The sequence below is a fragment of the Siphateles boraxobius genome, unplaced genomic scaffold (genome assembly GCF_051911475.1).
Source record: "Siphateles boraxobius isolate OS27281-9 unplaced genomic scaffold, OSU_SipBor_1 68, whole genome shotgun sequence".
NCBI lineage: Eukaryota > Metazoa > Chordata > Actinopteri > Cypriniformes > Leuciscidae > Siphateles > Siphateles boraxobius.
In genome coordinates this window covers 14,726,327-14,750,890 of record NW_027509195.1, presented here as the reverse complement: position 1 = coordinate 14,750,890, position 24,564 = coordinate 14,726,327, and the positions used below count along the sequence as shown (strand labels likewise).

At 39.8% G+C, this 24,564-nt stretch overlaps 1 protein-coding gene across 1 annotated transcript in view; it reads left to right on the top strand.

The window, feature by feature from the left end:
• Nucleotides 1-1,877, top strand: part of emc2 (ER membrane protein complex subunit 2) — a 36,394-nt gene extending 34,517 nt beyond the window's left edge. Inside the window, exon 11 of the mRNA XM_077215029.1 lies at nucleotides 1,321-1,877. Coding sequence (XP_077071144.1) covers nucleotides 1,321-1,407 — 87 coding nt within the window. The 3' untranslated portion in view covers nucleotides 1,408-1,877. The remainder of the gene's footprint in view (nucleotides 1-1,320) is intronic.
• Nucleotides 1,878-24,564: the final 22,687 nt, after the last annotated feature.

Genomic DNA, 24,564 nt, shown 5'->3' with positions numbered 1-24,564 from the left:
ACATATTGCATTGTCATTTTACATATTGCATTATCATTTTGCATATTACATTTCAAATTGAATATTGCTACACATAAGCTTCCATACTCAAGCGCCCACAGCGAGGCGTTTTCAGAAGAGCGCCTAGTGTTTTCAGGTGGCTAAAAACGCTTTGGTGGACACACGGCCTAAAGCTGCTTGATTTTAAGCTATCTATTGTATAAAGTGATATATAAATAAACGTGACGTGACTTTACTGGAGTGTCTTAGAGCTCGTGCAAACATCCACATCGCAATGATCAGACGCTTTTCTTATACTTTACAGTGCCTGCTGTTTTCTCAATTTTGTTGTGCGTTTATTTTGTCATTGTGAGGACGCAGCACATATTTACATATTAATCTAACCGTCGCTCTCAGCATTGTGGGCGGCGTCGGATGTTCGATAACAGTATATCGCTGGTCATGTATTTTGAACTTCGTTTCACCCCTTAACGAAGAATGAAAAAAAACTTCGCCTTGAGTATATTTAGGCCTTTAGGCCCGGGTTCACAGACAGTGCTTAGATTAAGCCAGGATTAGGCTTTAATACAATTAGGGTATTTAAGTATCTTTCATAAACGTGCCATAGAAAAAAAAAAAAACATTACTGGTGTGCATCTTGAGACAAAACAATGGGACGCATATATTTTAAGATAAGTTAGTGCCAGTTGCTTCCAGTTGAAACAGCTCAAACATGCATTTTTGTCTGGGACTAGGCTTAAACCTTTTCTGTGAAACCAGAGGTTATTTAGGTAACAGCCATAAACTACTTCTTGCTTAACCACTTGCTAGTCAGTTACTGCTGGTATTAGGTAAACATTTCTCATACTAGAAAGCATTTGATTGGGGGAAGGTATGCAGAGCAACATAACTCATACATTTTTGGTCAGGAACCAATATACAGTATATATATTTTCTATATAGTCTTTAGTACAGTGACAACTATATATATTATGGTAATTATATATTGTTTATTTTGATTAAATAAAGGTTAATGTCACTGGGACCCCTCAGAAAATAGGTTCATCTCCTAGTTTAGGCAGACCGGGATAGAGCCTTAAGGTTCAAAGATGTGTAACAATGGTCTTTACTCACTCTTCACCCTCTTAGAAACAGTCTGAAGTGTTTTATGAATGCAGCTCCTGCAAGACATGGGAATCATACACAAATACTTGTCTTTTAGCATCAGCATGTTATGGAGTCTGACGCTCCACAATGTTTGTGTAAAAACGTAATACGTCCAAAAACATTGTAAATGGAATGATGTCCTTTCATCAACCCCTCTCTTTCTGTTTCTCCTAGATGGCAGGCCGTGGGAAGAAGGAGAACAAATGCTCGGTGAAGGCGGTGGAAGAAATGTTAGAGTCCATGCAGATCACCATGTCTTAAACCTCAGCTCTGTCCCCCCTTCCCTCAACCTCTGTCACCACAACACCATGGCAGCTCTCCCTGCTCACTGGAGTACTCCACCACCACCCACAGACCAGACCACCCAACCCAACCACCTCTATATCAGTTCATCCATCTTTGTATTGTTTTGAGGTCTCTTGGTAGGCTTCAGACAACCCAAACCATTCCATGTTTCTTGATTCAACCGACAGCACTCCTTTATTTATTATTGAGAGCTTATCATTGGGACGAGTGGTGGAATCAAATGCGTCTGCAACGGAAGTGAACATAAAAAGGAAAATCTGTGTAATGTTTCTAGTTCAGTCAGTTCTGATAGTTTTAAGGGTTTGATTAGAGAGTAAACTGTGAGAAGATGGAAATGTGCTTACTGTGTGTGCTAGAAACTGATGTCATGACTGACCCATTTCTTTCTTAACAAAATAAAGGACTGCATTTTTTGACTAACCGTTGCAATGTTTTGGAGGGTTTTTATTGATCATTCATTATCTGTTTCATGCATTGACATATAATGGTAATTTCTTCTGTCTCGCCGTTTTCTAGGAATGTTATGGCTAGACATCTTTTAATCGCCCAGCTGGAAGATCAACTAAGAATCTTGTCTCTTTTTTTTTAGCAAAATAAAGGACTGCATTTTTTGAATAAACCATAGCAATATTTTGGTGGGTCTTCATTGATCAAGTATCTGTTTCTAGCATTGATATCCAAAGGTCATTTCTTCTTCTCGCCTTGTTTTCTAGGAATGTTTTGGCTGGTTCTTTTCAATTGCCTAATCAGCTAAGAATCTGTTCTTTCTTAGAAAAATAAAGGACTGTGTTTTTGAATAACCATATTAATGTTTTGGTATATCTTAATTGTTCAATTACTTGTTTCGTAAATTGATATCCAAGGATAATTTCTTCTGTCTTGCCCTGTTTTCCAGAAATGCTTTGGCTAGTCGTTTTCAATCACCCAGCTGAAAGATCAGCTACTCACCGAGCTGCTATGTTAATGAGCGGTTAGAATCCCATTCAGACCACCCTTGGACCACTGAATGATAATGGCAATAAAGAGGATAATAATCGCCATGACTTTGGTCATATAATGTGCCCTCAGAAGACTTCAAGAACCGATAGAGTCCAGCTTCATGCTACCCTATGGGGATCTGCTGAAATACTTAGGAGCAACAGAAATTCACATTAAAACAAGGCTGAGCAGCAGGCAGTCTCTCGCTCCCAAGTCCCAACGATCCGACTGGGACTCGTGCCCCTCAATTACAGCAAGACCGTCAGAAAAGCTTTGTCGGTAATTAACACAAAAGCACTTTCAATGCATAAATCTGGGTTTTTCTCAAATGGGAGAGTGGGAAAGATTGAGAGATGTTGTGAAAAGGAGGTCTGGTTTCCTACTGCACTCATTTGTAACAGTCACATCGCTTTCGGGACTAAATTAGCGTTATTTTCTCACTCACCCGTGCAGGGTCAGCTGCTACTTCCATCTCTTTTGTTTATTAAGTCGTGGCAATTGTCTCATAATTTCACATGCAGTTCGATGGAAAAGTTGAGCGTTGACTTTATTGCCTCTCTTTTTTTCCCCCTCATGGACCGACTGACTTGTTAAGGAGCTTGAAAGCCTGAAGTGGGAGCGGTGAAAGTCATTTACTCATCAGTTTTAATACTTTGGTCAGTGGATGTGTCTGCGTTTGATTTTGCATTCCAAACTCGCAGAACCGGCTAAAGCCTGGGGACCGCGGAGGGAGACTGACAGAGCGGTTATTTTTACAGGAACAGCTGCATTGAAGTGTAGCTTTTTGAGGAACCATCAAGGATGGTTCATTTGAGAGAGAATATCATTTACATGTGGATCCTTGTCTCCCAGGCAACTAGGAATGGAAGAAGTCAATGCCCTTTCTTGTAAAGGTCATTAAAGGCTTGTAAGTGGTCTGTTAAAGAACATGTCAATCACTTTGATGTGTGAGTGATGTGCAAGACTCGAAATTGGCCCTCTACTTGACGCAATAGTGCCATCTGTAGTCAGGAGGATGTTTTTCTTTTCCTCTTTTTTTGCTTTTTTCCAAGTTTAGGAATATTTTCATGATGAGTAAGAAGTTTTAAGAAACAATAACTTGGAAGAGTCATCCATCTAACATTTGAAAAGAATTTGCTTAAGTGCTCCAGTGCAACATGAGACATGCTAATTTAACATGCAACGCTTGTACAGGTAGCTGCTAATGCAATTTATTGGAACGTGTGTAAACGGTGTCGTTGATCATCAACACAGAAACAAAGTCGAAAAAGGCTTTGTCTGATTTAGTGTTCCAGTAATCACAGCTCTAATTTCTGCGGTGCCTCTTAGGAAGATGGAAAATCAGCTGAACCAGACTCCCATTCATGCCAGAAAGGTCAAACACCTGGAGCATTTAAATGCTATGCCATTGAGGTCAAAGACAAAGCACTGTGGATTAGTTGTCCATGTTATTTCTAATTCCTTTAGGTTATGACACAGCTCAACCTTAGATGCACACCTGCACAGCAAGCTTGTGAATTGGTCCATTGATCTCTAATATATGGAAGCATTTTTTGCCTAGAGTGAAACAATTTTAAAAGGTAATTTCTTCATGTCTTACAAATGCGAATTTGTTTCTCATAGTTGAGTTTACATTTCACAATGTGACATAAAATGACTATCGCAATTGCGACTTTGTTTCTTGTAATTGCCTCTATTTCTCATAATTGTGATATCTCACAATGTGACTTTTTTGCAATCTCTTAATGCGACATAATATCATGCAATATGACTTTATATCTTGTTTTTTAACTTTATCTCATAAACCTTGTAATTCTCATAAATGCCGATATTTTGCAACATGACTGTTTTACAATAGAGATTGCTAATGTGACGTCATCGTGACGTATTACCAGTGGTGAACGCAAAGCATTTTGGGAATTCGCGGCACAAACAGAAGAAGGCGCCGGACTTGATTGCATGGAGGGAAGAACGCAGTGTTCAAGATGCCGTCTACCTGCTGTGTTATAAACTGCAATAGTCCTTCTTGCACAGTTTTGAAAACGAACATTAAGGGTTGTTTTAAGGGACATGTTTGTGTATGCTCGTAGACACTCACTCTGAAGCGGTCCGAGGCGATTCTGAAAGATTCAAAAAGTCGAGACAGGATTATCGTACCCAATTCTACACACCACTCTAACTTAGTTCATCCAAAACTAACTAGAAAATAGACTCAAAGTGCTAAATACCTGAATTATCCTTTAAGAACGGATCAATATATTTGTTTTCCTTAATTTTAATTAACCCTGACTTTATTCTCATCTGAATGGTAAATAGATTTTCGTATAAAATAATACTACCATTAAAAACACATTTGATTTTCTTTTTTAATCAATGTAGAATATGTAACTGCTCTGAAGACAAGAAATGAAAACCAATGCGATATGATTAATGTCCAAAAGATGTAACCCACAGACTGTTTTGAAATGGGGTTGGATAAATATGTTGCTTTAAAAACTGTATGTTTGGTTGGGTGACAGTTGTAGGTTACAGTTTGACAAGAGTTTAGACTGTGACAAAAGCACAATGTTGTTTTATTGCGAGTGTAAATTACACGAATATAAGTAAAAACTTTGCAGTTTGAATGATAACCTTTATGAACCAAATGACGGAGTATGTTTTTATGTTTCCACTGTTCGATCGCGTCTCTCTCTCTCATTCACAAACACACACACACACACACACACAGTTCGATCACGCCCGCGCCTCTCTCTCTCGCGGACGCACACACACACACACACACACACACACACTCCAGCATTGTAATCTTGACATGAATTGTGACTGCATCCAGATAGATGAGAGAGAGAGGGAGGAGTGTGGTGCTTAAAACATTAGCATACTTTTGAACGGACGAGTTTTCTGGTATGGTCCTACAATGTTTTCTTGATATTTTTTTTCATGCCAGAACACTAGCCTGCTATGCCAGCCCTTGTAAACGGGCCTAACATACCCATAATTCTTTGCGTTCTGATGACGTTGCCGCCCAGTTGGTCACATGTCTTAGCAATCTCTATTGACCCTTCGCAAGGAGTTTGATTGACAGGCGATCTGACCAATCATAATCCGCTGAATCCGCCATTTTTGTCTGACAAAGAAATAAGGAGAGTTAGTAGATTAACGTATGAGGATTTTAACTTGAAAAACTAAGTGTACTGACGTCTTTCCGCGGTTAAAATAACATTCCTTCTTGTTCATTCATGTTTATTTGATTCTATAAATTAACTAAAAGGAAGAGATGATCAGTTCACGAGCAGCTTTAACTGAGGTGCTACAGCGATCTGTCAGACACATTAAAGAGCCACAAAACGGTATTTGTTGTTTACATTTCTTTAAAAAAATGACCAAATTTGAAAGTTGTTACTTTGTTTCATATCAAAAGTAACCTGGTCTGTCCTGTCCGTCAGCGCGTTGTCAGTGTCCTCTGCTCCGTGTTGTATTTTTCACTGTGTGTGAACATGGTGTGTGGCGTGAGAGCGGCGTGGCTTGACGGACATAGCAACAGTAACTAAAGGGGGCGGGTCTTTGTGAACTGTCAATTGCGACTTTGTTTCTTGTTTTTGTTACTTTTTATCTTGCAATTTTTCAGAATTGTAATATTCCATTTCACAATGTGACATCTTGCAGTTTGTCACATATTTGCAACTATTTCCTCATAATTGTTACTTTTACCTCATCTTTATATCTTTATATCAATTGGTGTTTTATCTCATAATGGTGATATCTTTTGGACGTTTTGTCTCAATCGCAACTTTAAATCTCACAATGTGACTATCTTGCAGTTTTACATGTTATATCATAATTTAAATTTTGTTTCTCTAAATTTGTACTTAATATCTCACAATTAAAATGTGTATTTATCATATTTGTGACTTTATATCTTGCAGTTGCGACTTTTGTTAGATACAAAAGTCAATTATGACAAACAGTCACTTTATATCTCACACTGTGACTTACAAAACCTTTTTATTTTTTCCTCTGAGGTGGAAACAGGCTTCAATAGTAATGCATGTGAAATAAGGGTGGATTGAGGCGGGTAGGAGACACTTGGATGTCTGCTGTGCATTACACACTTAAGCCCCTGTGGATACTCCCCAGGTGATGCGTCAGTGAAGGTATTAATCATCTGTAATCCATACACTCAGCACCGCAGACGATGAATGGAGATAAATCTCCATCTGTAGAAAGTGACTTCTCTCTGAGCTATATTTCGAAAAGAAACGCAATGATCAGAGGGTGAGGAAAGTGGGAGTCTCCCCATGGTTTCCCATAGAATTCCCAGGGTGGCTGGAATTGGCAAGAGAATTGAATTGAAGCAGGGGGCTTCCCCCTCGGCACATCTGTCTCTCTATGGTTTAGGGATGAGGCTGGGAAGACTGAAGATGAATGAGACACGTTAACCCTGGCTAGTCATTTCACAGTGCGCCATGCATGAAAGAAACACTGCTTTGCCTCAAAGTGAGGTGTATCTTCTTCAGTTTCATTTCTGGGAATATAATTAATCATGGAGGAACAAAGTCACCAACTTGCTTTTTGTGTGTTGAGATTGGAAATCTTGAGACAATTTCAGTTCTGAATTCCTGTTCTTTAATGATTTTTTTTTTTAATGATTGAATTTGAGGAACACATATTTGAAAATAAGAAATGTAGTTTTAAGTCTGTCATTTGTAGCCTACTTAAATTTAAAAATGTAAACTTTTTTATTGATTTGTTACTCTATTCCGCGCCTGATTATATCTTTATATATTTTGTATACTGTTAGTTGATTTGTCTGATAGCTTAGCATATTGTTTACTGATTAGGCTGTTATCTTGGCATGTTTCTAACTGATATCTACAACTGGCACAAAAGAACTGGAAATACTGTTTACTATTACCATATGTTTCTGAACAAGGCATTACAAACTATGGGTCCAATGGGGATAGCGTTTTGTGGGGTGATAAAATCAGACTGCATCGGTTCAGTAAAAATTGTGTAACCGTGCTACTCTCTAAATGTGAGCTAACACTGTGCTTGGTTCGGAAGGAGCTAAGTGATATAAACTGTACCCATAAAAGGAAGCATCAGGCCAGGGAAGTTGTAACCAGTAACTTTTACTCACATTACTTTGCAAGTAACAATTGAACACAATTACATAACATACATGAAAAATAAAAAATGGGCCCTTTTAAAATAAATGAGTCTTTGTTTTTTCTTCTTTTTGTAGTCTGTCTGTTTGTGATCACTTTCTGTATTAGTCAATCCACTGTCAATAGTTCTCCAGTGTGTAGAGTGTGTGTCACCAGTTTTGTGACAGTTTCCTTGTTTAAGAAGAAAGTTGGCACTTTTGGATGAAGTGTGTGTACCAGCTCAGGCGACTGATACTTTCCTACCACCAGGGGAAGTGTTCGATGAGTTTGTCTGCGTCTCTTCAAGATCACACTGAAGGCTCGCCATCGATAGAAAGGGATCTTCCAAGTAGTTCTCACTCTGTTCATAAGACCTGACCATGACAAATAGAGGTGGAAAACGGGATTTTTTCCAAACTCCCGGTTGCTCCTCCTTATCCTGTCTTCTGTGTTGGTTATTTAGCTTGCTAATACACTCACTTTTATCCCTCTGTTAACTTTTTAAACTTTAAACTCTGTTAATTTCCTCTCTTTTCTCCTGTCGCCATCAAGCATGTTCGTCGTCTCTTTCTTTCTCACATACTCACGCGCAGGTTCTCACAGGATCACGCAGTTGCGTCGTGACCTGTCAATCATGTTCAGCTGGAGGAGGAACTATCGCTCCTGATTGGCTAATTTTCCTAATGGGATATTACGCTATTTTAATACATTTTTAAGTTCTTTTAACCCTGTATTGTCACTGGGTTACACCCTCCCCCCTTAACTGACATGAGTCCCTTCAGGTTCTCTTTTCCACAAAATGATTACTTTCAAACGTTTCAACTAAAAACTCGATTGAATCCTTCTAGAATGGTCTGGGCAAAATAAATCAAGGGACTGCCATGTTGAGGGTAAGTAAATTTCCCAGGTGCTCTTCTGGAACGTTCTGACCTACGAGGAGGTTCAATGGCTGTCTCTGAAGTCTCATTGATGTCATTGTCTGTTGCAACAGTAGAACTCGGGTCACTGATTGTAACTGTTTGGGGGCCATTCTTTTGAGACTGACACCGTGAATCCTCTCTTCCCACTGCAAGTTGCTCATGTAGGTACTCATCTGGATGTTGTACTGATGGTTCCTTTTCCTCAGGTTCAACTGCAACAAGTACGTTTTCCTCAAGTTCAACTGCAACAGGTAAGTTTTCCTCAGGCTCCAAATTCATGGGGTATCTCTCCACAGAGTTAGGGCTGTTTCCAGCAGAGGACACGTCAGATAAGGTTCCAGGTAAGGTTTGTTGTTCCATGTCTGGTAGGGTTTCAGAATCAACAGGTAAGTATTCTGCTCCAGCAGGTGTGCTTCTTCTGCGAGCTGCCTCACCATTTTCCTTAGGCATATCCAAGACTTTAAACTTTGATGGGGTAGAATTGAGATTCAATATCATCATCATCCTCTGAACAAATAAGTTGTTTACTTGGTTGGGGAAGTGTCTGCCTTGTTCTGAGCCTACGTGCTAGTTTTGGCTTGATTACTTCTTCCTCTACTTAGGGAATAAAACCACAAGCTAAGAGCAGACCACAAGCTATTGTGCGTGTTGGCCAATCCTGACCTTCAGGACACACTACATAGAAAGGTAAGTCTCCTGCTCTCTTTTGCACAATATAGACGTTTGACTCCCACCGGTCAGCGAATTTGTACTTTTGGCGGAGGGGAACATTTCGCACAAGATCTCTGTCTCCTGCCTCAAGTGTGGATTCTCTTACTCGCACATCAAACCTCTGTTTGTTCTTATCAGGCACTTTTTTGCGCTTTTAGTTGCAAGCTGATAGCTTTCCCTCAATTGGGACTTGAGATTTTTCACAAACTGGAAATGTAAAGTAGATTAACTGTCTTTGACTGGTAACCCAAATGCGATGTCTATCAGCAATCCGGGCTGCCGCCCAAACATCAGTTCATTGGGTGAGAACCCTGTGGCATCGTTTCTTGTGTAGTTGTATGCATGAGTGAGTGGTTTGACATGCTCACGCCACTTCGTCTTCTCCTTTTCCCGCAAAGTCCCCAGCATGCTCAGTAATCTGCGATTAAATCGCTCTGCTGGGTTTCCTCTGGGATGATATGGACTTGTCCTCACTTTACGGATGCCGGCCAAAGCACAGAGGTCTTTGATGGTTTGCGACCCGAAATCGCACCCCTGGGAACCCATAGTGACTGAGGAACTGCTCCCATAGACATTTGGCGACTGTGCTGGCTTTTTGATCTTTTGTTGGAATAGCTACAGCATACCGTGTAAAGTGGTCTGTGATGACCAGGATATCTTTGGTGTTTATGGCTATCCGGTTCCAGAGACAAAACGTCAATACAAACCAGTTCCATTGGCCTGCTGGTTTGGATATTGACCAGAGGGGCAGCTTTCTCTAGCTGACTTTTCCTCTTGACACATCTCTCACAGATCTTGAACTTTGTCTCGACATCAGATGCCATTTTTGGCCAATAGAACCTTGACCTAACCAGCTCAAGAGTACGTTGAATACCCATGTGTCCCATCCGGTTATGAAGACTGGTAAGTACTGATGACCTTAACACATGTGGCAGAACTGCCGTCACCTGTACAACATGTCATCCTTCAATTCAAGATGGATCATCTCCCTGAGCATCAGCTGATACTCCGGTGACTCAGACTTGCGACTGGTAGGTACAGGATCTTGGGACTGAATTAATTTAACAATGTTACTGATAACTGGGTCTGCTTTTTGTAGTGTTGCAAGCTCATCTGTGCTATACTTTGGGACTGTAGGAAGACCATGGAATCCCTCCTCCTCAAACTCAGTAGGAATGGCCTCTGGGTGGATGGCGAGAGACTCTACTAAGCAAGGAGTAGTGGAGTCTTCCTTACCACAAGCAACAATATGGCTCTGGCAGGCCGCTCTGACCGTTTCTGTACAGCATAAATCATTGCTCTCAGGATTCAGATAATGGGAAGTGAACTCATGTAATCTCTGACTTTCGCATTGAGACTGATTGTCATTTATTAAAGGAGAACTCCGGCACAAAATGAACCTGGGGTTTAATAACACATTGGTACCAAGTCGACTGTTCTGTGGGATTTGTTTTCATGATAATCGAGTGTAAAGACTTTTATCTCTAAAAACTGTTTAGCTTATAACGCTAGTATATGGGGCATATAATAAGTAAAAAGAGATCGCTAGTTAATACCACTAATAAGTCTCAAAATAGCCCCACACTAACTTGGTAGCTTAATGAGGGTCTCTACATACAAACCGAAGCACTGAGAACTTTGTAAGTGTACAGACAGTTTAATAATAATATACTTTATAAAGACAGTACCATCGCAGAGCCATCTTTGGAAAACAGTCTCGACCAGTCGAACCACGAACGCTGTGCTACGAGCTGAACTGTGACTTGGAATCTCACAGTTCAGCTCACTTAGCACGGCGTTAGTGGTTCGACTGGTCGAGGCTGTTTCCCAAAGATGGCTCCTGCCTGTATACGCGATGGTACTAGTCATTTAGCCTCTTGGTTATTCTTGTCTTCCACTCCTCAGAAAGTGGTGGATCACCAAAGTCAAGCTTCAGCTTTTCCTCTGCTTTTGTCTCTCGTTGACCAGAGGAGCTGGCTGCATCTCGCGGATTATCAGAAGGAGATGATTCTTTATCTTGGTGAGTAGGTTTTTGGTTAGGGTGAGTATCTTGCAAAATTTCTTGAGCTACTGTTAGCTCAGCAATGGTAGTTAGTTGGTAGTGTTATATCATGATCGGTTTTGTTTCTCAATATTACAGGTACCTAGTAAGGATGTTGAGTTGGCATGGTGATAAGACAACACTCTGTGAAGATTCCACCAGGTAAGGATGACATAGGTGGAGGCTCAAGCATCACCCATGGCTCACTGGTAATGGTTTTTGCACCAGCAAATCCCTGTAGTATGACCTTCTCACCAGCAGGGATTGTGGCAGATGTACTGCCCCTGAGTTTTACAAGTCCAAGTCTACCACCGGAGGGTTACTGGTGTCTTAACTGAAGGGTTTTGAGAACTTGGGCATAGCCACAAAATGTGGTAGGTCTGAGAGTGTTGTCATCACAGTACTCCTCATTAAGAGAGTCCAGAGTGTTCGTCCTAATGTGTACTGGTATACTGCTGTTTGAACGAGTGTCCGGTACTATCAAAGCTAGAGTTTCTACTTCAGGTTCTGAAGCGATAAAGTCTTTAGGAAACTTCAGGCTTATCTCTACATATCCAGCGTAAGGAACAGGTTTGCCGTTAGCTCCTTCAACCTCTAATATGTCACTCACAGGTTTTATTATGTACTCTGACAGATGATCATTGTAGAACGACTGGGATATGGTGGTAACCTGCGAACCTGTATCAAGTGAGCAGTTGCACCCGACTCCACCGACTTCAACGTTAGCTGTGCTCTTTTGTCCAACAAGTCCTTTTGGAACACTTCTGGTTTGTTTTACTTTGTGTTCTTTCAATACTGCCTTGGTGTTAAGCTTATCTTGAGAACTTTTCTGTTCTTCGGTTCCTGATCGTCCTTCCACAGGAACCGCTTCTAGTTTAAAGTGGAGGGGTTGCTTGATGCAGTCTTCTCATCCCAAGCCTGTTGCTTTTCTTTTAGCGTCAACCAGCATAGGATTAGGAGGGTTACTGCTGCTGCTAAATATGTGACCATCTTCCCCACATTTAAAACAGTACCAGGGCCGGCTGTCCTAGTGGTCACAAACTGAGCTGAGGACTGCTTCTGAGACATAGGCTGGCTCTCTTTTGGCTTTGCCCTCTGAGCATTAGGCACTTTGGTTTTCACTGCTTTCTCTCCCTTGGAAACTGTGAAGGCCGCAATCTGAGCTTGGAATTCAGCTATCTGTTTTTGAATTTGTTTCATGGTTGAAGGTATACTGTAATCTTGGATCTTGGATTATGTCATAATCAGTGATTTCTCCGACACACGCAACTTGTGCATTAGCCTGGGCTTTTGTTTTTGTGAATCCGAGGTGCTGCTTCATTCGACTTGCCTTGCCTGTTTGCTTATCCTCTTCAATCCGCAACAACAGCAAAAACTCTGAGATGGTTGGTGGGTTATTTTTTCTTTCATCACGTTAGCAGCAGAGGGTAAAAGGCTATCAACAATTCTTCTCACCAACTGTGAATGAGAAACAGTGGGATCAGTCAAGTAGAAATCAACACTGTTTCGCCAGGTTTCATAATCCACCTCATAGCAAGGGACTTTGCCTGAGAAAATCCTCAATTTGGAAAGTGAGTGCAATTGAGATGCAATTTCGTTGCTTTTCACAATGTGTTCGACCACTACCCACTGAACTTCAGGTGTGGTGAGATGATCAGGAGATAAGGTAAAATTAGGCATGGGGTCCCTCATAACAGAAGGAGTGAATGTAGCTGTTGGCTTAGTGTAAGACCGTTTTTCACCAACAGTTTGAATTAACTCACTAGAGTGAGGGTTAAGTGGAATTCCCGGAGGAATCAGTTTTGTCTTAGTGAAATTTGGGTGTTGTCCCAGTTGAGCTGGTGTGGGTCTGGGCTGAGCTCGGGTAGTAGGTGAGAGTGGCTCTATCCTTTCACCGACTGGTGGAGTAGGAGTTAGCTATTGATCTGTTTCTATTTCTTCCACTGGGACCTGTGCTCTAATAGTTTCTGTAATCCTAAAACTCTTCTAGCAAAATGTCCTCAAATGACACACCACTTAATCTGGCTATGCCTTTAAACTCAGACAGAAAGGTGAGAGTGATTTCAGTGCCTACTCAGCTGTTGTAAACTCTAGCTAGTGTTTTTACATTGTGTATGACATTGGGGTCCTCAGAACTTGGTCTGTCTAGCGGCAGTGTTGTTTCAAGTTCAATGATGGCCTGTTTGTGGTATTCAGACTCAGGATTCTCAATCTTAAAGATCCTACTGATTGACCCACATTGCTCTAAGTAATCGGAAATCACCTAATCTACAGGGGTATAGGATAATCCACTTACTATGACTGAGTTTAGTACTTTGATATTTTCTGTCTCAACAATCTCCATTTTACAGGTGTAACACTCAATCCTAAAAATGTTTCACTTTTAACACAAAACAAAAATGCAAAAAGCTCCTGGCTGGCTCGCCAAGTTTTATGTAACCGTGCTACTCTCTAAATGTGAGCTAACACTGTGCTAGGTTCGGAAGGAGCTAATTGATATAAACTGTACTCATAAAAAGGAAGTATCAGGCCAAGTAAGTTGTAACCAGTAACTTTTACACACATTACTTTGCAAGTAACAATTGAACACAATTACATAATATGCATGAAAAATAAAAAATGGGCCCTTTTAAAATAAATTAGTCTTTGTTTATTTTCTTTTTGTAGTCGTTAAAGTCTGTCTGTTTGTGATCACTTTCTGTATTAGTCAATCCACTGTCAATAGTTCTCTGTTAAAGTGTGTGTCACCAGTTCTGTGACAGTGGCACTTTTGGATGAAGTGTGTGTACCAGCTCAGGCGACTGATACTTTCCTACCACCAGGGGAAGTCTTCAATGAGTTGGTCTGCGTCTCTTCAAGATCACACTGGGAGGCTCGCCATCAGCAATAACAGTAACAGCAGCAGCCTATGAGATATATTCTACCAAGACCAAACATATCCATTACCATGTCAAACACTCGGAGAGTTGTCATGACAGAAATGTTGGTTTTGTAAAATGTTTGGCAGAAATGCATCCTCTATATCAAATGGGTGGGTTTGGGGTGGACAGCATCAGTTTAGGAGGATGCTTAACTCAAAAACGCCTTTGTGCAGTGTTCTACTTTATATATAAAGTAAATAAATCTGAATTCTTACTTTAATTTGCAGGTCTTTCCTGCACCTGGACAAAGTTTTTATTTATTTATTATTATTTATACACATATTTATTTATTTATTTATTTTTGGATATGCGAGTAGGTTTCCACTCCAAAAAAATAAGTAAGTAAATAAATATAGACAAGATGATGTTCTCAGACCACAGCAGTTCCTGTGGGCGTCCATGCTTTCTTTCTCTCTAGCTGGAGTGAGTCCACAAGGTTCTTTGATATCCGACATGGAAACTCTCCACATAGACAGCAAGACGTCAACATCCATCAAAAGACTTTCATGAGCCTTATAAAGCTGCAGATCAAAAGCATGTTTCCATTTGAAAATGTATTGATGACAAAAATTGGTGCCAGTAAGGTCTATACGTGTGATTACGTACAGTCAAAAATTATTGCGCCTCACAGCTTTGTTTCATATGCTTATAAAACACAGTGTGATTTGCTATCTGGACAGTTTCTTAATGCATAGGAACCTACAGTATGTGGACTCACTCAACATCTCTGATATCTGTCTTGTGATGCTTGTGTTGTTTAAAGTTAAATGCACGATTTCCAGGAACAATGTGTTTTCGTATTTAATGATCCTTCAAGTACAGGGCTAGCCATGAAAAACAGGCCCCTGTTTTTTTTTTTTTTTTTTTTTTTCTGAGCAGAAGGTTGTTCTTTGAATTTACCCTTCATTTACTGAACTGTTCAAGCATTTATGCAATACCAGAGCATATTGACTACTGGCTACTAGCTACTGAAAATAACTACTAAAATAGTTATTTTCAGTTATTATTGATTTAGAATGACTATCACAAAAGGCAGTTTTCCGCTCTAGTGACAACAGACACGTACATGTTGCTTTTCAAATGGCAGCGTTATATAAATACACCATCTAATTTGTCAAAATGCAAGTCTCTCACATCCATTTTTCCCGAAGGTTATTTGCTTTTGTCGTTTTAGTCTATATGCAGGACATGATGCATTGCTAAATCAAGTTTCAATGAAACATTTTTTCAGTTAGTATTGGTGAAGCGAGGCTGTTCAGATTGCAGTATTTTAATGTAAGAACACATTTGGAACTGGGAATTTTTAGATAAATGTGCTGTTTAGCAGAGCCAATGCTAATCTTTTTGTTTATATTCATGAAACTTATTAGACCAAAGTGGAATGCTCTCCCTAACAATTGGCAGATTATACACAGTGGTTTTGCCTCAAAAAGAAATAATATAGTTATAATGTGATGGAAATAAAAAATCTACGATGTGTTCTACAAGCCAGAGTCTACCACAGACATATGCAAAGAAATCAAAGTGCTTTGCAGTATTTACATTCAACGTGTAACATGAGGTTTATTCCTCCGCCTTGTGTACAAAGTACAACTTATATATTTTGCCAGATCTGTCAGTTTTTACAACTCCGTTTTACCTCAGAAGTTGTAAATTATGCATGATCTCTTTTTTTCACTGTATTTCTGAAGCAAGTTGCTAGCATTCAGCTGGTGGAAAAGGTTGTCTTCATGCTCTTTTTCTATCTGTGCTGTCATAAGTCCTGCAGTATGTCACAGTACATGGCATGTGTCAAATTATGGGAGGGGGGCAGAAAGGCTCCAAATTTTGAATCCCAATTTTTAGACAGTTTTTCCCGTCAGACCTGGTCCATTGAGACGTCAGCCCTCTTAGCAAATTATCTTCTGGGCTCAGATGCAAGTGTGTCATCCCATGCGAGGCCTTGCAGCCAATAAAAAGAGCTACTGAAGTACTATGGCAGAGTGTGAATTAATAGGGGATTTGATGTGTCTGATGCCCCTAATCAAAGCATCTGGAGGAGTTTAGAAGGTGTCGTAAAAAGTATGCTGCACATTCTAGTTTTTACACAATTTATTACACTGCTCTGAGATATACTTGATTCTGATTGATCAGTCATGGCATTCAGCAGTCAGATATTTCCTAATATTCTTGGCAACTTGCATCTCAGTTATCGATTGTAGTAAAACAGCAGAAGACTTAAATATTACAGTATTCTTTCGGTTTTCATCTTGTTTTGTACGTTGTAGAGGACTGTTTTAAAAAACAAAATTAAATAAATTTAATATAAAATCATTCAATCTCAATCGATATTTCGTGGCAAATTTCGTTGGCTAAAAGGTTGATTGTCTATTGTCAATATGTAGCGATGCATAAAGCACAGCTCACACAGAAGTCACTTTTTAGCTATGCAGGATTCTTTCGGTCAATGCGGCAAATTTGCGTTACCAACTTGACCCAGTTGCAAATTACTATGAATGAGAGAAAGTACATCATGCAATTTGGCAGACTAAATCCCACATTCAAAATAAAAGAGTAATTCACCAGTTGGTAAAGTCCTTGTGTCATTGCAGCTGCCTTTAGAAGCTCCGGTTGCTTTAGAAGCAGTCATTGCTCTGAGACGCACGCTTATGACTGCACATGCGAAAATGCTTTTTTTTTGGTCATTATTTGAGCAATTTGAAAAAATGTATGAGACTGATTTCATCAGTGATTTCAAATATGAAATTTAATCGTAAGCTTGGTGAACAGCTGTGAAGAATTTGATGGAGAAGCTGTTTTTCCTGCCCGAGAGGCTTTCAAAGATAGCCGCCGAGTGAAGTTACTTGCAGGGACTTTGCTTTAGTGGGAGCAGTGCTTCTTTGCTACACTATTGAACATAAAAACCTGACTTTTTGGCCACTAATGTGACCACACATTTTGAGGAGGTAATATGTCGCTCAAACACGTCCCAATTAGAATCGTTTAAATGTTCTGTTCAGAGAGTTGTTTATATAGATGCCATTTGCCAGATGAACCTGAAGAGATGCATTCAATATACCCATAGAAATTAATTTTTAAAAAGGCGACCCCCATGAAAGTCACTGTATATATCTCACACAGTGCAAGTAATCGACAAACAGGAACTAGATATCTGCATTTGCAAGAAAAACTCACTTAGACCCTCTTAGTTTTGTGAATAGCATTCAGGTTGAGGCACGTTGAGCTAATATGAGAAGATGTTTGTGTTGAGTTTCAGAAAACACCAGCTCTGTTCTCACACTAACTTCTTCACAAGCATTTCACTCTGCTCCTCATTTCTTCTTTCAAAAACAATGATGCCTTTCAGCTCAAGGACAAAGGACTCTTAGACATGTGCCAGGTAGAATTCATAATGGCAGCTATTGAAGGTGAAAGGAATTTCACTACATTCCCCTCCTTTGATGCTGACACTTCCTTTTCTTGGTTTGGATGTCTTGTGAACAACACAAGTCTACGTCTAGCTGTCTCCGTGTATGGCACGTGCACAAACTCATGCCCCCACGCATTTAGCTGTGACTCAGCAAGTATGATTTTGCTCCTGAAAGCGAAGCATTGAATATCAACCCCTTTTGAAGGCATGGTGACCATTATAGCTTCTTTGCGTATTGGCTAGGCCTATACATCTTTACCAGCAGTCTAAATGTAGCCTATAGGTTTAGCTACCAGGGCAGTGTTTTTGCAGCAGTCCTGGAAAACAAAATTCCATTTGAAAGGTACTGGGTTGATATATGAGCACTTCCAGGGCACTGAAATTAACACTCACCAAGAGGACAATGTGAGTAAAAATCGACGTTGGCGGTTATATTAAATGAAACGGTGTCACTCGCCAGTTGGCGGGACACATTTGAATGAATTCTAACAATGCATGATCCTGAACAAATGTAAATGATGCTCGAAACAGTTGAAGGTATTGTCACGAAAATCATCGTCACGAAAATCTCAGACATGTCTCAGACAGCGCGCGAATGCTAAACTGAGCTCTCTTTTATGTCGCCTTGCACTTGAGCAGACATATTTACACAAAATTGTCAAAAAGAGCGAGTTTCGTGCAGTTTTAATATATACACATACACACACATACAAACTTGTTCTGACACATGTTCTTTTAGTAATAATATGCCATGTCTCGGTTAATAAAAAAAGCAAGCATAAAAAAACTAAATTATTTGGAATAAGTTCTCTTGCCCCTTGTGGTGAAGAGAGCATGTCATTTGGATGGAGGTTTGGGGATTGTAACATCCTGATTGAAAATAACCTCATACAGTTTCTTAAAGTGGTGGTTACCTCTCTTAGAAAACAAAGAGGCCACTGGTAGAATTTTATGAGACTTCAAAAAATTTCCTTTTCTTCTTTTTTTTCAGTGTCTTCTCTGCACTCAACCCAACAACAGAATTATTTATGACATCCACATGTGCCGAAATGATTTGTGGACACGCATGGTTTGATTTACCAGTAGGCTGTTTAGTTTTCCTCAAGGAACACGTTCAGATTCTGCACACAACTGGAGGTAATTGCCCACTGCTAATTTAAAAAATAATAATTGGGAAACATGGAAGTCTTCAACAAACCCAGTTATATGATATGAATGGCCTCCTCACCCTCTTGCCCTCATGTTTGTGTTTGATTCTGCTCGGCAAGACGGATTCTCATGCACATCTGTAAGGCATACAATGATCAGGGTGACCGTTGAACCATGATGACTTTTACATAAACAGTTCATGGTCGGTTTGTGTTGACAAACATGTTCTTTCAGTGTGAGCCAGGCCAGAGATTTAACTTTTTGCTGTGGTTTGTTGTGATATTGTGGATATCCCATATTTGTCATAGAGTCTTGTCCCTGTCATGTAATCCCATCTAAACAATTGTTTCTTCACCAGCTATTAGGCTTATGTTTGAAATGTATCCCAGTGGATTTTTTTCCATTTTTTTCCAAAAATTCCATATGTCTGGAATGTGCTATTCTTGCAGTAAATCTCTCTCTCTTCCTGCCCCCTTTCATATCACTGATTTAACAGAGGAAAGAAATCTACATCCATGCGGATCAGTCTTTCTGCTTTGTGTTACCTCCACTTCTTTTTGTTGTATTCCTCCCTCATCCCACACTAGTAAAAGGTGCAATACTAGATGAATTTATTTGACTGTGATTTGATTTATCAGTTATCATAAATAGGATATTTATAGATTTAAATGGGACATTTATAATAGGATGATTACATCATATTACATTTATAATGCGAGTGCCTTTTTTGTGCAAAAGAACATAAATTACTACTTTATTTACTAAATATCAATCTCCAACGCACGTTCGCTTAACCATGTCTGCTCTCACATCAACACAACACAACACGCGTGCATCATGGGGCTGTCATGAACATGCATGCAACTAATCCATATGAATTGAGCGGTTTAGTCAAAATTTTCTGGAGAGACTCGATAGCTTTATATGACGAACAGATTTAATCTAGGCTTTTATAGTCTAGGCTACATATACAAATTGATCAGCGGACATAAACAGGAGCTCAACCAAAGAAAACCTCATTTGGTTCTTGCGGAAGCTCAAACGTGCCGCGTAACATGAAAATTAACCTCATTGGTTCTTGGTGAAGCTCAAACGTGCAGCGTGACACAAGAATGAACCTCATTGGTTCTCGCACGTGAAGAGAACATGCTTGAGCTTCCGTTTACCACAAATGATGTGTGATATAAAGTGACAATTGAGTGATAATTCATCATATAAAGCAATCAAGTCGCTTCAGAAAATTTGGACCAAACCACTCTTTATGAACTTTTTGAAGCGTTAGGAGTGTTAGTTGTGTAGCTGTCCATTGATGGACAGAAAGCTCTCAGATTTCATCAAAAAGATCTTTATTTGTGTTCCAAAGATGAACAAAAGTCTTACGGATTTAAAACGACAGGGTGAGTAATTAATGACAGAATTTTCATTTTTGGGTGAACTATCCCTTTAACATTTGATCCTCATATCCAGAATACTGTCAAAACATAATTTTTTCATCTTGGAAACAAAAATATTTCATCTTTTACCTTGCCAGATTACGTCCCTTGTTGTCTTTCCCTGTGCCTGAAAACTTGATTAACTTTTGTATTTTCCTACATTGATTATTGCAATGCTCTACTGGCTGGGGTTTCCAAAGCAACCTTAAAAATTACAGTTTGTGCAAAATTCAGCTGCTAGAATATTGACTAGGAAAAGGACTGGGGATCACATCACTGCTATCTTGGAGTCCTTGCACTGGCTCCCAGTCAGGTTTCGTGTTGATTTTAAAATTCTCATGCTTACCTAAGGCTTTGCATGGTTTGGCTCCTCGATATTTGTCGGAGCTCTTAACCCCCTACACCCTAACGCATGATCTCTGCTCCTCTGAGGCTGGTCTTCTTCAACCATTCTGCCAACTCGTTTAGGATCTGGTGATGGGGCATTCTCTTCTCTTATAGCTCCAAAACTATGGAACTCTCTGCCCTCTGAGATTAGGCAAGCATAATTTCTTTTTGTTTTTAAATCTTACTTAAAACTCACTTTTTTAGAGTAGTTTTTATTTGATTACTTTCTGATTGTTTTATTCTAAACTGATACTTCATTACTTACTTGCAGCTTCATGAATGCATTGGATGGATGGATGGATGGATGGATGGATGGATGGATGGATGGATAGATAGATAGATAGATAGATAAATAGATGTGCAGGGAGCATATTGTGACTCCTCTCACTAAATAGTTGGCAGGCGGGAGAGGTTACCATCTGTTTGTGGGAAAGTGAGATGCCAAAGGGACCACCACAAACAGCCAAGGTAATAGTGAAGGGTTCCACTCAGTCTCTGTCTTTCTCCGCAAGTCATCAGCAGAACGTGGCCAACTGTGGGATTCACTGTCACTATTACCCTACGCAAATTATTAGGGCTAAATACTCTCTCGAATGATTCTGAATGCTCCATCTCTCTTGCTCTTTTTCTCCCTTTTCCTGTTTAACTGTAGTAATTGATACACTGTGCTCTTTGTTGTATATTTTACAAAGCAATAATTGTTTTTGCAAGAGTCTGCCAGCCAAAAAAGCCACAGTTCAATAATTTTTATGTTCAGAAACCAGAATAAACAGCTTGAGAAGTGCCAAACATAATAAAATCAACTGCTTGCTGCTGTTGTTTTTGAGGATCCATGGAATCAAGACAAAGTTATTCAGTTTTGAATCAAGGGTTAATTGTAAACGATCAATTAAACGTTGGATGTTTTCCTTTTTAAGGATAAAAATGTATCAAATGCACATATTAAATATATTTGGTTTTCTGTATTTCTGTACCTTTTCACATATTCTATTGACCATGACTAATTTCTCACTACTAAAGCGATTGTTTTTGATGGAAAGATAATACAGAACATAATTAGAGATACTCAAGTTTTGCGCGAATACATACATCCAACAATATTTACCACATTTGGAATGAACATGGCAAAGAATAAAGAGCTATTCAGGAGTTGGACAACAAACCAAACAGTTTAAGTGGTTGGCTCATTACATAAATGATAGTTGAGTGAAAACAATGGTAATGAAAGGCCACAGGAAGATGACTGTCTAAATAGCCAACCTACTACAGTGTGTTTGCTTATGCCAACTTATGCCATGATTTAGCCTGATACAAATTTTATAATATGAATATCAAGCCCCACGACATACTAAGAAACTGCCTGGAACACAGGTATGGTATTTTGAATAAAGAGGAAATTGGATGTTACATATTCCATTTTATTACAATTTTTACAAACATTTTACAATTTAAAAATGACTCCACATTGTGCAGAACACTCATAAAGACATTTGTAGGTAAATGCCTTTTTTCATGTTCATGATATCAAATACCACTCCCTATACATCAAGCATGTATACGAATATACGTACTTCATATTTCAGACAGTTATGCAAACAGATGTCTAATAACACCAAAAACAACAATGGATCAATTTCATTGTATGACATCTGACCCCTAACCAAATGTCATTACTAAATCTAGTGATTTTATTCCAAAGTGAACCTTCACCCACAGATGAAAAGCACATAGGCCTACACTAACTTTCTGGGAAATAACCACAACCAGTGGTAGGATGAGGCTGCTTCCTCAAAACCCAAATTGGACTAATTTTTCAAGAGGGATGGATTAAAAACCAAAGTTATTATGTAATTTAAAAACATTAGTGCCTTTGAGCACTGCTGGTCTTTTCTTACTTACACTAGGATAGGAACCCAAAGTGTATAGACCAGCGAGATAATGTTATTGTTGTTAGTGAAAACCATTATGAAGACATTTTATTTTACTTAATTATACAAAGCTGCATATAATATAATATAATATAATATAATACCACATCATATATTTTAATAAACTTATTTTAGACTTTAACTGTTATGTCAAGTGTTATAATGTGAACAGTTCAGTTTTTGAGAGTATTATGTGTGAACACGGGTAGGTTTTGTGTCTTTAACTGATGGTATTGACAAAGTACCAATTCGAATTTTGAGAGATACTGGGTCATCAGAATCATTCATTTTAGACTCGATCCTACCTTTCTCTGACGCCTCAAGTGCGGAGAAGAACGTATTGATAAGGGGGATAGGGCTGCAGACGTTATCTGTACTTATGCACAGAGTTTATTTGAAATCTGAATTGGTGGAGGGAGAGGTAACCATTGGAGTGTGTCCGTCGTTACCTGTTGATGGCGTTTCGGTAATTTTGGGAAATAATTTGGCAAGGGGGCGAGTGTGGAAGGATGTTGTTCCTCCACCTGTAGTTTTGTTTACTCCATTGAAAGGGCAATCTGATGAATTGGGGTGCGATTTCCCTGAGGTGTTTGTGTCTTGTGCCGTAACACGTTCAATAAGTCGTACTTTATCATCAGATTGTGCTGAAGTGCAAAAAGTTGAGGTACCTGGGTTAGCTGTTTTTTCTTCTATTACTCGGAGTGAGTTAGTGGTCGCACAGGGAAAGGATCCTATTTTACAACCTTTGTTTGCTGTTGTGGTGCCCCCTGAGGAGGTGGAGAGTATAGCAAACGGTTATTTTGTTCAGGAGGAGTTGCTATTGAGGAAGTGGAGTCATCAAAATGAGGATTCAGGCAGCGAGGCATTAATTCAGGTGGTGGTGCCGGATCCATTTAAGGAGGTGGTATTGAGGGCTGCCCATGGTGATGTTGCAGGCCATTTGGGAGTAAACAAGACTTATCACCGAATTTTGCGGCAATTTTATTGGCCTCGTCTTAAAAAAGATGTAGCAACATTTATTAAAACCTGCCACACCTGCCAGATGGTTGGTAAACCTAATCAGTGGTTAAAACCGGTGCCGTTGTGTCCAATACCGGTAGTAAGTCAACCTTTTGAACACATAATGATTGACTGTGTTGGGCCATTGCCACCGTCGAAATCAGGTAATTTGTATTTGTTGACGGTTATGTGTCAAACAACCCGTTATCCCGCGGCCTATCCCTTGCGCAAGATCACTACTAAAGCTGTGGTTAAAGCCTTGACGCATTTCATTTCTATTTTTGGAATACCTAGGATTGTTCAGAGCGATCGAGGGACCAATTTTATGTCTGGAATGTTGGCAGAGGTTCTGAAACAGCTTGGGGTGAAGCACAACCAGTCTAGCGCATATCATCCGCAGAGTCAAGGCGCATTGGAGCGTTTTCATCAGTCTCTGAAGTCGCTATTGCGGGCGTACTGTGTTGAATTGAACCGGGACTGGGAGGATGGGCTGCCTTGGCTGATGCTAGCGGCTCGGGAGGTGACACAAGAGAGTTTGGGGTTTAGTCCAAACGAATTGGTGTTTGGTCATACGGTGCGGGGACCACTTGCAGTTTTGCAAGATGAGTTAAAGGGCAAGGAACCGCCTAGAAAGTTGTCCGACTATGTGAGCGGGTTCCGGAGGCGGCTGTTTCTTGCAGGACAGAAAGCGCGAGAACGTCTTGGGAAGGCGCAAATAAAAATGAAAAGATTGTTTGATCGCCATACTGAATGCCGTGCTTTTAGTCCAGGCGATCAAGTATTAGTATTGTTACCTTACCCAGGATCTACGTTTTGTGCAAAGTTTTCTGGTCCTTATACCGTATTGCGGAGGGTGTCAGAACAGGATTATATCATTGCTACTCCTGATCGTAAGAAATCAAATCAACTTTGTCATGCTAATCTGCTTAAACCATATTTCTCCCGTAGCCCTGAGGGAAACATAAGCCCTGTTTCATTTGCCGTCACCGTCTTTGAGGAGTCTCCTTTAACTGGGGAGGATGTGAGGGCACCAGGGAATAGTGAGTTGTTACCTCGTCTACGAAATTCTGAAGCACTTAGGAATTTGGA